The sequence below is a fragment of the Chinchilla lanigera genome, unplaced genomic scaffold (assembly GCF_000276665.1).
Source record: "Chinchilla lanigera isolate Chin_1 unplaced genomic scaffold, ChiLan1.0 scaffold00137, whole genome shotgun sequence".
NCBI lineage: Eukaryota > Metazoa > Chordata > Mammalia > Rodentia > Chinchillidae > Chinchilla > Chinchilla lanigera.
The window spans coordinates 2,819,826-2,833,429 of NW_004955538.1; the positions used below are offsets into that span (position 1 = coordinate 2,819,826).

Genomic DNA, 13,604 nt, shown 5'->3' on the forward strand with positions numbered 1-13,604 from the left:
GACCTTCCCCGGCCTGCAACCTCCGCCCCTCACCTGGCCCTTCCCAGCGACAGGAGCACCCGCCGTGGCTCCGGCATGAATCATAGATTACTTTTATTCTCTGCGATGACACCTCGAGAGAAGGAAGGCATCCCTGGGGTGTCTTAAAAGACAACTCCTATTAACGATGAGAGGAGTTAAGCAAAGTGCGCGGTAGATCACGCCCCTGCGGTGGGAGGCGGGGCGGAGGCTGGCACAGCCCTGGGGGGACGTCAGGGGCTGCAGAGAAGCCACCTGCACCCTGTCCTCCTTGAGAGGCCCACGGGGCCGGGGAGTAGGTGGGCACTTAGGATGGGGGTGGAGGGGGCTGCTGGGCTCTTCTGTTGGGAGGAGGTGACCAGTCCAGGGAGAGGGGCCTGCGGGGGCCACAGGTGCATTTTCTCATGAGTGGTGTCCCTGGGTCCTGGGAGGGAGAACTCTGGGGCATGGCCCTGTGGACCCCAGCTCTGTGCAGTGGGAGGGAGAGTTGGGGCTGGGGAACGCTTGGGAAAGGCTGGAGATCAGCAGAGTAAGTTAGCTTGCAGGAAGGCCCCAGGTCCAGGGGCTGGATTGTGTGCAAGCCGAGGCGTGTGCGTGTGCGTGTGCGTGTGTGTGTGCATGTGTGTCTCGGGTGGGCCCAGTGTTGGCACCCGGAGCCTGTGCCGGAGCCAGGTGTGCTGGAGCAGAGGTTCCAGGTCTGGGGACGTCCCTGCCCTGATGCAGAGCACCAACCCTGATAGCAGCATTAGTTAAGCGCCTCCTGTGTGGGGGTGCTATGCTGAATGCCGTGAGTATATTTGCTCATTGGGTCCACACAGGAGGCCCCCATGTTAGAGAGGGGGAAACTGAGGCACAGGGAGGCCAAATTCACGTGCCCAGGTCCTGCTGCCTGCAAGCAGCTGCTGCAGCCTGGGTACTTGCTTTGTCTGCCTGGCCTCTCTGTCCCTTGCCTGCTGTGTGCTGAGCAGAGCTGCTGCAGAGGGGCATGCCGGGGGCCCCAGGGACCCCACTTTGAGAAGTGTGTGTGCGCAGCCACAGTTCTGGCTGTTACTCTGTGGCAAGGCTGGCGGGCCTGAGCTGGGATGGCCCGGGGTGTGTGTGGACGCAGTGGCGCGGTCACAGGACAGCGCGGGGCCCGCTGAGCCACTCTCTCTTCCCCAGGGCCGCCCAGAAGCTCAGCCTGGCTTCCAAGCGCAAGAAGCACCACCCAGCACCCACCCCCACACCCCGCAACGCCTCCACCTACCCCACCAACTTCAGCGGTGTCCTTCAGCTGTGCCCACCCCCAGTGCCACCCTGCCTGCTCAGGGCGGCCTCCAAGGCCAAGGACAACCCAGGCAGCTTCGGAAAGGTAGACCCGGTGCGAGGCTGGGTGACCCTGGGAGGGACCTGGGGGTCACAGAAGCTGTGGGAAATCGGGGCCTGGTTCATTCTCCAGGCTGGATGAGGCTGGTTGGCATGGGTACAGATGGGCAGACTGAGGCTCGGGGAGTCATGCCAAGGGGCACCTGGGAGCCTGGGGAACTGTGTGGGGCTGGGGCTGTGGAAGACGGGTCCCGGGGCACCTTGGTGACACAGGAAGTGCCCGCACCCAGTCTGAGTCCTGCAGGGCAGGGAATTATGGGATTGCCCCAGTGGGGTCGGCAGCCAGGGCCACAGCCAGGGCAGAGGTTGGACGCTGGGCTTCTCCTGGACCTTTCCCTGGGAATGGTGGGGTTGGGGCTGCCCTGCTCCTGCCCAGCCCTGTGCAGGGGGCACTGGCCCGGGGGGCTCCAACTGCACAGGTGGTCAGCGCAGGCCATTGGCCCCAGCTCCCAGGGGCTGCAGCTCCCAGGGCTGGGGTCTGGAGAGGAAGCTGAGGTGCTGGCAGAGGCCTGGCCTGGCCAGGCTGAGAGGGCTCTTCCTCTAGCCATGGCCAGTGCCTGCCGGGCCTTCGCAGCTCTGACCTGGGTGGCCTCTTCTTATCCCATCAGCCCTTGTAACCCTGGGCCAGCTTCACAGGCATCTCCGGACCCTGGACAGCCAGGATTGCTACCCTGGGATTGTGCGGGGGGGGGGGGGTCTGGAGCAAACTGGCTGGGGGCCAGGGCCTTACAGCACTCTGGGCTTGGCCCCCCTGTACCCCTGAACACTGACTGGGGGCTTGAGGCCAACATGCCAGGCTCCTCCCTGTGGGGATGCATTCATCTCATGGCTTTCTCGTGAGGCCTGGGCTGGCAGTGGCCTATGGGGGGCCCAGTGCTGTGCTAGGCCTGGGTGTGGGAAGCTGGCCTCAAGCCCCATAGCTGTCCTGGCCCTGGGGCATGGAGTTTGCCCAGTGAGCTGCCTGTCTCTGGAGCCTCCTCTGGTTGTGTAGGTCTGCAGTTGCCTCCCCCTCTGGGTCCAGCTGACCATGTCTGTCTCTGGGTCCTCATGTGGACACGCAGGAGCCCCTCATTCTGTCCAAGCCACCCGGCCTAGGGGTTGGGGCAAGGGTGGCACCGTGATCCCGGGGGAGGTCCCTGCCTGCCTTGGGAAGGTGCTGGGTAGCAGGTGGCCTGTGCTACCGGAGGGACAAGGGGAGGGATGCTGTGCCCGACTGCCCACCTGCCAGGCCTTGGCTGCCCCCACCCTGTGTGTGGGCTGTGTCCCTTCAGTGTCCCCCAGGGCGAGGCTGTGAGCAGGAGGTAGGTAGGCCCAGGGCTGACCCTTGACTAGTGGCAGCCTCCACTGGCCAGATGACTGTGCCTGGGGTTTTACAGGGCTTGGCCTGGTGGGGGAGGGGTGTCAGGGGGCTGGACTGGGGACAGGGAGGACAGGTGTCAGCCTGGCACTGGATTCCTGTCCTGGCCTCTGCTGGCCTGGACACTTGGCCTGCCTGTGCCCAGGCTTCTCCCCAACTATGGCATAGTGGGTGGAGGACAGGGCTGCCTCCAGCTGGCAGCACTGCTGGAGGGCCCCGCGGAGGTCCGGCTGTTCTGTTCCAGGATACTGGGGGCCAGGCCCTGCCCAGGTATTCTGCAGGGGTGACATCAGCCTTGTTTCCGGGGGTCTGGCTTCAAGGCCCAGGCCCTGGCTGCCAGCCTCGCAGTCTGCACTCCTTGTGCCCGCCCCTCCTCTACCGCGAGTGTGATTAGCACTAATGTCGCATAGTCAGAAATGCCTCTTGAAAGGCGTTTAATATTGTCACAGGAAAGAAGTTAGATTGCGCTCAATTTCTGACATTAATGTGCTACTTAAGATAATTCATCATAGTGTGGTATTAAGAAAGACATCCCTCTCGCGGTGGGTGCTGAGCGGCTCCCCTCCCCCTGCCTGCCTTGGCCACCTCAGGGAGCTGGAAGCCCTTTTTTTTTTTTTTTATGCAAAATGTGTTTTTCCCTCCCCGGCTTTGTGATATCTGCACATTTGGGGGAGAGACTCAATGAGCTTGTCTCCCGCAAAGACCCTGTCATTTTCCCGCTGTAATGACAGGTTCTGTGGCATCAGACAGTGGCCCGATGCTGGGATGGGGGTAGCAGGGGGCGGCCCGGATGGCCGCTGCCTGCCTGGTCCCCTCCCTGCCTGGCTGCGGGTCGACCTGGGATTAGAGGCAGTCATCAGATGTGAGAGCTGCGTCCCTGCTTCTCCTGGCCTCTCCTCCCTGCCAGGAATTCTCTCAAATCTCCAGAACCCATTTGGCTCCTGAAGTGGTGGGGAGTTCACGCTGGAGGAAAATTGCTAGAAATTACCCGGAAGTGCACATTTTCGTCTGCTTTGCAGTGGCGTTTGGAAATGAAATAGTTTTGTTCATGCCGTCGGGGGAATAAAAGAATCGATTCTCGCCTGGTGGAGCCCAGGTCCTCAGCAGCACAATAGCGAGCATCTTCCCCACTGCTCCCTGACGGCGGGGGCGGGGTCTGCATGTCCAGGCGCCCACGCCCAAGGGGAGGGGCTGGTGCCTGTGTGCCCTACTGCGGTAAACCAATTTCGCCAGCGTTATGTATCTGTCACTTACAATTAAACCTGTGAAAAATATTGGCTCTGAAATGAGTCTCCGGTAATGTGATTTACACCAACGTGGGGCCGTCAGCGAGTCTCCCAGAGAGTGGACGGCAGTGTCCTCCAGCAGAAGCTGGAGTGGGTGCCCGGCTGTGAGGGTGCTCGTGGGAATAGCGCCTGGCTGCTGGGCCACCCCACCCAGAGGCTTCGTGTGCACATGAGATGAAGCCTGCTGACTGTTCTCCGCACAGGCTTCGGGGCGCCTGCGGCAGCCTGCCCTGGGCCCTGGCTCATGCCCCGTCAGCCCTGTGCTCCCTCCATAGGTACATTTGGGGCTGTGCTGCGTGCTCTAGAGCTGCACCATGGGTCCTGCTGTAAGCCCAGGTGACTGCCGTCTGCAGGGCTCAGACCCACCCTCATCCTGCCCACCCTGGCCAGAGGCAGTGACCCTGGCGATGCCCCAGCCCACCGGGACCTCCCAGCCCTCTGAGGCCCGTTGCCATGAGTGCTTCTTCACTTGTCATCCGCAGCTGCTCTTGCAGTCTCCGGTCCCCCAGGGCCCTGAGGGTCTTTGGCCAGGGGCTGGACTGCTGGGGACGGAGGCCCTAGAAGAGCCTCTGGGTCCATGGCATGACCCTCCTCTCAGCCGCACTCCTCTGCTCATGGGGGTGTCCGGAGTCTGCTGCCACCCCGTGCTCAGCCCCGTCTGCCTGCCCGGGGCTTCGTGTTCTCCGTGCCTGCTGACCTCATGGGGAGCCGATCCAGCCGCATTCCTGCTGTCGGTGCCCACGCCGAGGCCTGCTCCGCCGTCCCAACTCGCGCCGCTCCTCCTGCCCTGTAATTAGTGGCCAGCTGGGCGGGCGAGGCGCTCAGAGCCTGCTCTCCTGCCCCAGGTGAAAGTCATGCTGCGCATCTGGCCGACACAGGGCGCCCAGCGTTCAGCAGAGTCTGCGTCCTTCCTGAAGGTGGACCCCCGGAAGAAGCAGGTGACCCTCTACGACCCAGTCTCCGGACCCGCAGGGGGTGTGGGCCTGCGGCGTGCAGCCACGACAGCGGTACCCAGGATGTTTGCCTTTGACGCTGTCTTCCCTGCGGACTCGGAGCAGGTAATGGTCAAGTCTGGGAGTGGGGGAGAAAGGGCAGAGGGTACCAGTCGCCGGCCAGGCCCCTGCGCTGTCTTCACTGGGAAGCCCCAGGGCCTCCACGCCCACCTTCCTGGGAAGCCTTCTGAGCAGCGCCTTCTTACCCTGGATGCAGAGCCACTCCTCCCGACCCCTTGTGCTGCACAGCGTGACCATGTCTCACGTGTGTTGTCATGTCCCGGTGTGTCCACAGCAGCAGCAGCAGCTCTGTTATGGGGGGTGTGCACGGGTGTGCCATGGTTTATATGAGTGTGCACAGGTTTGTTATGGGATGTGTGTGCACACAGGTGCACTATGGGGTGGTGTGTGTGTGCCCATGTGTCTTATGGGAGATGTGCACAGGTGCATTATGAAATGTGTGTCCCCATGTGTAATGGGGGTGTGCACATGTCCTGCCACCAAACCCAGTGTGTGTCATGTATTCTGTGTGCTGTCTGCATGTGGTCCTGTGCCTGCCCCAGGGGCTGGCACGCTTCGGGTGAGGGGACTGACAGGCCTTGGGCTTACGGGAGGGGCAGAGGCAGTGGCTGCAACCCCCACCCTGGCCCTGCCTGACCCTTGGTCCCCTCCAGGCCGAGGTCTGCTCTGGGACTATGGCCGACGTGCTCCAGTCTGTGGTCGGTGGGGCTGACGGCTGCATCTTCTCCTTTGGCCACAGGAGCCTTGGTGAGCAGTCTGGTCACCCTGTTCTTACACTCCCCTGCCACCTTCACTGCTGCAGTGGCCAGGCCCCACGCCTGGGTGGGGAAGGAGGGTGTTGCCGTGGACACAGTGACAGGCACAGGGGCCATCGTTGTGGGGGATTTGAGGCCTGCAGAGAAGGCAAAGGCCTGGCCGAGAACCCTGGGCGGGGCTGGGCATGGCCCTGAGGTCTAGCTGAGCTTTGAGGGCTCATGTGGCACCAGGGTGGACCCTCACGTGCCCTGTGGCCCCTAGGCAAGTCGTACACCATGATCGGGAAGGACAGCTCACCCCAGAGCCTGGGCGTGGTGCCCTGCGCCATCTCCTGGCTCTTCCGCCTGGTAGAGGAGCGCAGGGAAAGGACGGGCACGCGCTTCTCCATCCGTGTCTCGGCCTTGGAGGTGTGCGGCCGGGACCAGAGCCTACGGGACCTGCTGGCTGACGTGGCCTCCAGCAGCGTCCAGGATGCCCAGTCTCCGGGCGTGTACCTACGGGAAGACCCGGCCTGTGGGACACAGGTGCGCAGGCCACCATCCTTCCTGAGGCCACAGGATGGGTGGGGTGGGGGCCACGCTGGGCCTGCGCTCCTAAAGCCCTCGTCCCCTCCGCCTCCTGCAGCTGCAGAACCAAAGTGAGCTGCGGGCGCCCACGGCGGAGAAGGCGGCCTTCTACCTGGACGCAGCGCTGGCTGCCCGCAGCTCCCGGGCTGGTGGGGAGGACAGGGGCCGCAGCTCCCACCTGCTCTTCACGCTGCACATCTACCAGTACCGAGTGGAGAAGTGTGGCCAGGGGGGAAGTAAGTGCCACCACCACCACCACCGGGGTCCTGGGGGCGGCTTCCCCAGCCAGGCTGTCACCACCACCTTGCTTTCCAGTGTCTGGAGGCCGCAGCCGCCTGCACCTCATCGACCTGGGCAGCTGTGAGACGGCGCCCGGCAGGGGCGAGGAGGCCGCCGGGGGCTCCCTGAGTCTGTCCCTGTCGGCCCTGGGCAGTGTCATCCTGGCTCTGGTCAATGGGGCGAAACATGTGCCCTACAGGTGAGTGTGGGCGCCAGGCAGGTGGAGCCCAGGACAGGCCCGGGGCTCCAGGTCAGCTGGTCTCCCTTGCACCCAGCGTCCCACCCTAAGGGTGCCTCCCTTGGTCCCCAGGGATCACAGGCTCACTGTGCTGCTGCGCGAGTCCCTGGCCACCACCAGCTGTCGCACCACCATGATCGCCCACGTGTCAGACGCGCCGGCCCACCACGCTGAGACGCTCAGCACTGTGCAGCTGGCCGCCCGCATCCACCGTCTGCGCAGGAAGAAGGCCAAGGTGGGGCCTCTGTGCTGCTGCCCAGGCTGCATGCCCAGGCTACTGTGTTATCAGCAGGTTCCATGCAGGCAGGGGTGCCCAGGCTGGTGTTGGGGTACCTGGTCTCTGCCAGGAGGGAGCAGGGAGCCACAGCTGAGTTCCCAAGTGGCACAGCCGGAGCTGCCTGCTGTGGGCTTGGTGGATCCCTGGACCCATGGCAGACCCTGGGGCAGCGGGACATTGGCACCACCCTGGCAAGGGGCTTCCTAGGCACCTTTCACAGGCCTGAGGGTGGAGTTCGGGGCCTTCTCAGGCCGGACTGCCTCAGGTCCAAGTCCTGGGTCTGCTTTGCGACCACGTGGTGGTGGGCAGAGTTCTGTGCAGTTCCCAGCACTGGGTCGGCCAAGCCGTGTGGCCTCTGCCATGGTGACGCTACAGGGACTGTGGCCTGGTGCTGCAGGGAGGAGGTGGGAGTGGGGCTGAGCTGGCTGGAGGTGGGGTGCACTCACAGGGTCCCATGCTGCCACCCCCAGCAGGCGTCCAGCTCCTCGGGCGGGGAGAGCTCCTGTGAAGAGGGCCGGGCCCGTCGCGTCCCCCACCTGCGGCCCTTCCACTCACGTGCAGCGGCCCTGGACCCTGACCGCCTGGTGCCTGGCCTGCCCGGCGACCCTGACTACTCGTCCAGCAGCGAGCAGTCCTGCGACACAGTCATCTACGTGGGGCCCGGGGGGACCGCGCTGTCAGACCGCGAGCTCACCGACAACGAGGGCCCTCCAGACTTCGTGCCCATCATCCCCTCCCTGAGCCGCCGGCGGCCCTCCGAGGGCCCCCGAGACGCCGACCACTTCCGCTGCAGCACATTCGCAGAGCTGCAGGAGCGGCTGGAGTGCATCGATGGTAGTGAGGGTGCCCCTGGGTCCCTGGGCGGCAGCGACAGAGCCCAGGCCAGCCCAGCCCAAGGAGGCAGGAAGCTTTCACCGCCTGAGGCCGCACTCCCCAGGAAGGCCGTGGGTCCCCCAATGGCAACCAGCACCCCTCGAGGCAGCCCTGGCCCAGACACCCACCAAGGCGTCCCTGAACCTTCCAGAGCTGGTGCCCAGGGTGACCAGCAAGAGGATGACTGCTCCCAGCATGAGCCACTGGCCCTGGACAAGGCTGTGGGAGGTGGAGACCAGAGGCTGCTGCCCAGCCCAGCTTTCCCAGCACCCGCGGGGCCGGAAGCCCTGGGATCCCCTGTGGAACTCGGGGTTGGGGGCACCAATGGAGTGATGCGGACGCCCCCTGTGGGCACAAGCGGGCAGGGGCGGCTCCCACGGGCCCCAGACTCAGTCTGCCCCTGCCCATCTGCACGCGGCCGTCGCCTGGAGCGGGGCCTGCTTACCACCACAGTGACCCTGCAGCAACCGGTGGAGCTGAACGGTGAGGACGAGCTGGTGTTCACGGTGGTGGAGGAGCTGCCCCTGGGGGGGCTGGCAGGTGCCACACGGCCCTCCAGCCTGGCCAGCTTTGGCAGCGACTGCTCTCTGCAGGCCCTGGCCTCGGGCTCGAGGCCGGTCAGCATCATCAGCAGTATCAATGACGAGTTTGACGCCTACACCTCCCTGGGCCCTGATGGCCCTGGGGGGCCACTGGCGGGGGCACCGTGTCCAGGAGGCAGCTACAACTCCTCTGTGGGCTCCTGGCTCAACGAGGTTGGCGCCTGTACAGCCATCAGCCGCAGCCCCACGCCACAGCCTCCCTTCAGCTCTGATGCGCCGGTGGGGCCTGGGCCTCCAGAGCCCTGTGTCTGGGGCAGCCCCCTGGATGGGGGTGTCAGGTCTGCTGCACAGGGTGGGCCCAATGGTTCTGGTCCAGCCCCGAGTCCTCGTGCTGGGGAAGCAGCTGCAGCGGGACTGGCCCGAGCTGGCTGGGAGCCCTGGGCTGGGTCCTCACAGGGTGCTGCCGTAGCCCAGACCATCCACTCCAGCCTTCCCCGAAAGCCCAGGACCCCCTCTGCTGCTGGCCGCGCGGCCTGTGCTCGCCCTGGCCGGAGCCCGCCCAGCCCTAGAAGCCTGTTTGAGGACCCCTGGCTGCTCCGTGCAGATAACTGTGATGCCCCCAGCCCGACCCTGGGGTCCCCCGGGCTCCCCGAGGCACAGGCAGGACCGGCTTGTGCCCAGAGGGTGGTGGACAGCTGTGCGGTGGTGGCCAGGGCAGCCCGGAGGCCGGAGGCTGTGGCTTGGATCCCACCACTGCGGCGGGGCGCCACCACCCTGGGGGTGACCACACCTGCCATGTCCTGTAGGGATACTGTGGCCGAGGCGGCTGTCTGCTCCACCGGCCTGAAGGGCTCCCCTGGCAGCAAGAAAAGCCTGGCTCCCAAGGGGGGCTTCTTCCCGAGGCCTGGGGGGGTGGCTCCCCCAGCCCCTCCTGTGCGCAAGTCCAGCCTGGAGCAAAGCAGCCCGTCCCAGGCCCCCGTCCAGGCCCCAGGCCTCACCCGGGTGGGGGCTGCTGCCACCTTTTGTGGGGAGCAGGAGGCCCGGTCCAGTGGCCGGGCTGACCATGCCATTCCTAAGGCCACGTCCAGCCTCAAGGCTCGGGCAGGCAAGATGGAAGTGGCCCACCGCCCTGCTGGCCACATGTCCCTGGAGCGGTATGAGGGCCTGGCACACAGCAGCAGCAAGGCCCGGGAAGGCCCCGGACGGCTGCCTCGGGCTGTGCCCAGGTTGGGCGTGCCGTCTGCCAGTCCCACACCCGGGCCATCCCCAGCTTGCCGAGGCAGCCCAGCTAAGACTACGGGAGCCCCCAAGCCCCCAGCTAGTGGGACCAAAGGCCGCAGCCTTGTGGCCGGAGGCTCTCGGGCTCTGGGTGGGTCTGTGAAGCCGCTGGCCCCGGTCGCTGGCAGGCCCCCTGGCGGCCCTGGGACAGGTCCCCGAGCAGCCCCACGGGCTGCGCCTGGCATCGGGTCCAAGGCTGGCCGGGGCACCATCATGGGCACCAAGCAGGCACTCCGGGCTGCCCACAACCGTGTCCATGAGCTGGCGGCCAGCGGGGCCCCTGGCCGAGGTAGCCCCTTGTGGGGCTCTGCAGACTCGGACAGTGGCAACGACAGTGGCGTGAACGTGGCGGAGGAGCGGCCGCCTGTGGGCCCCGCCCTGCCGTCCCCCTACAGCAAGGTGACCGCACCCAGGCGGCCCCAGCGCTACAGCAGCGGGCACGGCAGTGACAACAGCAGCGTGCTGAGCGGCGAGCTCCCGCCCGCCATGGGCCGCACGGCGCTCTTCTACCACAGCGGCGGCAGCAGCGGCTACGAGAGCATGATGCGGGACAGCGAGGCCACAGGCAGCGCGTCCTCGGCCCCCGACTCCACGAGTGAGAGTGGGGCTGCCTCGCTGGGCGCCCGCTCCCGCAGCCTCAAGTCCCCCAAGAAAAGGGCCACAGGTGGGTGGTGCCACCCTGCAGCAGGCACAGCCCTCTAGCTTATTCTCATACCCAGCACTGCCCTTTGATCCCCTCGCTACTCTAGTGCCTGGTCCTCACCTTGGTCGGGCAGCCTCGGGCAGGGTCCCAGGGGAAGTCCTGGGAGCGGGTGAGGGCTCGGTGTGAGCTGGGTCCCCTCATCCCTTGAGTGTCCCAGCTGCCTGGGAGTCTGCCAGGACTGCTCTGGGGTAGGGGGGCAGCAGTCTGGCCTCTTTCTTCCCTGGGCACTGGGCGCCAGGAGGCTATGAATGAGCTGCGTGGCACTCGGTGCTACAGAGCTGTGTCAGTGGGAGCAGCCGGGGTGGCCGTCCGACTGAACATGGTCAGGTCTGGGACTTGGGACCCAGGGTGCGTGGCCTCTGCCTACCTGCGCCTGGTCCTCTCTTCCAGGTCTGCAGCGGCGGCGGCTGATCCCAGCCCCACTGCCCGATGCCACTGCCCTGGGCCGCAAGCCCGCCCTGCCAGGGCAGTGGGTGGACTTGCCCCCACCTCTGGCTGGCTCTCTGAAGGAACCCTTCGAGATCAAGGTGTATGAGATCGATGACGTGGCGCGGCTACAGCGGCACCGGCTGCCTCTGCGGGAGGACCCAGCCCACATTGGGGTGAGGGGTGGAGGCTGGGAGCCTGGGGTGGCAGAGTGAACCCACAGAGGCACTCTTGACCACCCTTCTCCTCTTGTCCACAGCCCTCCCAGGAACTGGAGAAGGTAGGGACTGGCCCTGTGCAGCTGGTACCTGCAGTGGCCGCGGTGTCCCCTCAGGCAGACGTGGCAGGAGGAGTCTGGAGGCTGCCCGTGGCGGGGAGGGTTCCCCAGTCTGCCTGCCCATGTGGAGGCCTCCAGTGTCCCTGCACAGGCCAGCAGGAAGAGGAGACTTGGGGTGCTGGGTGTCCCCAAGAGAGAGCCTCCGGCTCCACATCTGAGCCTACCTGTCCTCGTCACAGGGCCTGGTGTGTGTCAGCTCCAAGCTGCGGCTGGCCGAGCGCAGGCAGCAGCGGCTGCAGGAGGTCCAGGCCAAGCGTGATCACCTCTGCGAGGAGCTGGCTGAGACGCAGGGTCGGCTGATGGTGGAGCCGGGCCGCTGGCTGGAGCAGTGTGAGTGTCCCGGGCGTTCCGCCCCCAAGCCCAGACCCTGCTCCCTGCCCTGTTCCCTGGTCTGTTGTGTCCCCGCCTGCCGGCTGCTCCCATTTCTGCCTTCCAGCTGCTGTCCTTCTAGAGGTGGTGGGTGGTGAGGTCCCCCCAGGCGGGCACCTTTCCTGGGATTTCGGGGGACCTGGCTGCCGCCTGGTCCCCATCGTGACCCTGTCCTGGCCCTCTCTAGTCGAGGTGGACCCAGAGCTGGAGCCCGAGTCGGCTGAGTACCTGGTGGCTCTGGAGCGTGCCACAGCCGCACTGGAGCAGTGCGTGAACTTGTGCAAGGCTCACGTCATGATGGTCACCTGCTTTGACATCAGCGTCACCACCACTGCCACGGTGCCAGGGGCCCAGGAGGTGGACGTCTGAGCTGTGTGCCAGAGGGGAGGGGATGGGATGTGCAGGGCATGCGGGACACGAGGACGTGAGAGGGATCAAGGATGTGCGGGGGGTGAGGGTGAGGGTGAGGATGCGACAGGGTCTGCGCAGGCCCAGGAGTCTCCGAGAGGGGATGCGGCGTGGGAGGGGGCTGGCGGCCAAGGATGAGCGAGTAGGGCGGGGAGAGTGGAGGGCGGTGGCCACGCAGATAGCCACACAAGTGCCTTTAACCTGGAGTTGGACTCTTCTCCTTTTGCATTTGGTGCTATGGACACACGACACCAGCAGACGTGGGCTGGGCCCGTGCTCAGGCAGCTGTGCTCAGCTGCTCATGTCTGACCTCGCCTTGTACAGCGGGCAGTCTGTAGCAGGACGGCCCTGGGGTCACGGCCCCTGGTCAGGATCGGGTTTCTTTTCCTTTGCAGTGGCTTCCTCTTGGCAGAGCAGGCGTCAGCAGCCTTCAAACCTTCCCGCCTGCAGTGGCGGGGTCCTTGGAGCGGGACGCTGTCCTTCCCTGACCACCTGCTCTGTCCCGAGGAGGCCGAGGGTCCGGGTGAGGGCCAGGCCACGCACACACGATGCCTTCTTCCACGGCAGGAATTCTTACCAAAACCACAAGCAAAAAAATCCACCACGAAACCAACCGCCCCTGCCAGAGACAGGGGTTAGGGTTTTCTAAACGTTCTGTTGGGTTCCTATTTTTGTATCATTTTGCCTATTAACATGGAGTTTGCAGTGGGAATTTGAAGACAAATGATCTATGTTTTTATGGTTTTCTACAAAGATATTCTGGGCCGGACTCTTGCTGGGGGTGCCCGCACAGGGTAGGGGTCCTTGGAAAGTGCATGTCCCCAAATGCAGACAAGGGGCCCTGCGGCCTGTGTGATGCCCCCACACCACAGGCCTGTTTTCTGTCGCATTTTATAGGGTGTCTGGACCTCTGTACAAATGTGTAGATAACATCTTGCTACCGTTTTTGTGAATAAAGAAGCATTGATTGTTCTCACGGCTCCCAGGTTCACGGGGTCCAGGATGTGCTGTCCTCCCACTGAGGGCCCCTGGGGCAAGGGGCGGGCAGCAGGGGCCACTGCACAGGACAGGGGCCACCAAAGTGACAGCTGGGGCTCAAACCTAGTTTTCTCCCCAACCCCCATGCCCTCTCTTCTGTGTGCTGCTAGGATTTTGGGGTCCCGGGCCAGGAACCTTACTGCAGGGTGTGACATCTGGGGAGCTGGAGTCGGGTGACAGTGACCCCTGTGGAGGGCTGTGGTCTTCCCTTCGTCCCCTGCTCGCCTGCTGGGAGGCACCGTGCCCCTGTGGGCACATCAAGGCCCAGGCCCCAGAGCTGGCAGGAGCCCCCACCCACGCAGCCGGCTCTCTAGTGACCCCGACCCTAGCTCTGTCTCGGCCTCACTTCTTGGTCCGAGCCCCAGTGTTCTAGGGGACCTGCCGTGGGCTCACAGAGCTGGGCTCCCTTCTCAGGTGCTCAGGGTCCCACTGAAGCAACCCTCGTCCCCCAAGCCTGTTCCTTGGTCCCTGCCAC

General features: G+C 65.0%; 1 protein-coding gene across 1 annotated transcript in view; it reads left to right on the plus strand.

Annotated features, from left to right (window-relative positions):
• Kif26a (kinesin family member 26A) overlaps positions 1-13,063 on the plus strand; it is a gene marked incomplete at its 5' end in the record, with an annotated part of 31,183 nt that extends 18,120 nt beyond the window's left edge. Inside the window, 12 exon segments of the mRNA XM_013507896.1 lie at positions 1,180-1,369; positions 4,872-5,084; positions 5,693-5,786; positions 6,057-6,319; positions 6,420-6,597; positions 6,677-6,839; positions 6,951-7,113; positions 7,626-10,512; positions 10,942-11,153; positions 11,237-11,257; positions 11,494-11,644; positions 11,871-13,063. Of these exon segments, the coding sequence (XP_013363350.1) occupies positions 1,180-1,369; positions 4,872-5,084; positions 5,693-5,786; positions 6,057-6,319; positions 6,420-6,597; positions 6,677-6,839; positions 6,951-7,113; positions 7,626-10,512; positions 10,942-11,153; positions 11,237-11,257; positions 11,494-11,644; positions 11,871-12,052 (4,717 nt within the window).
• Positions 13,064-13,604: the final 541 nt, after the last annotated feature.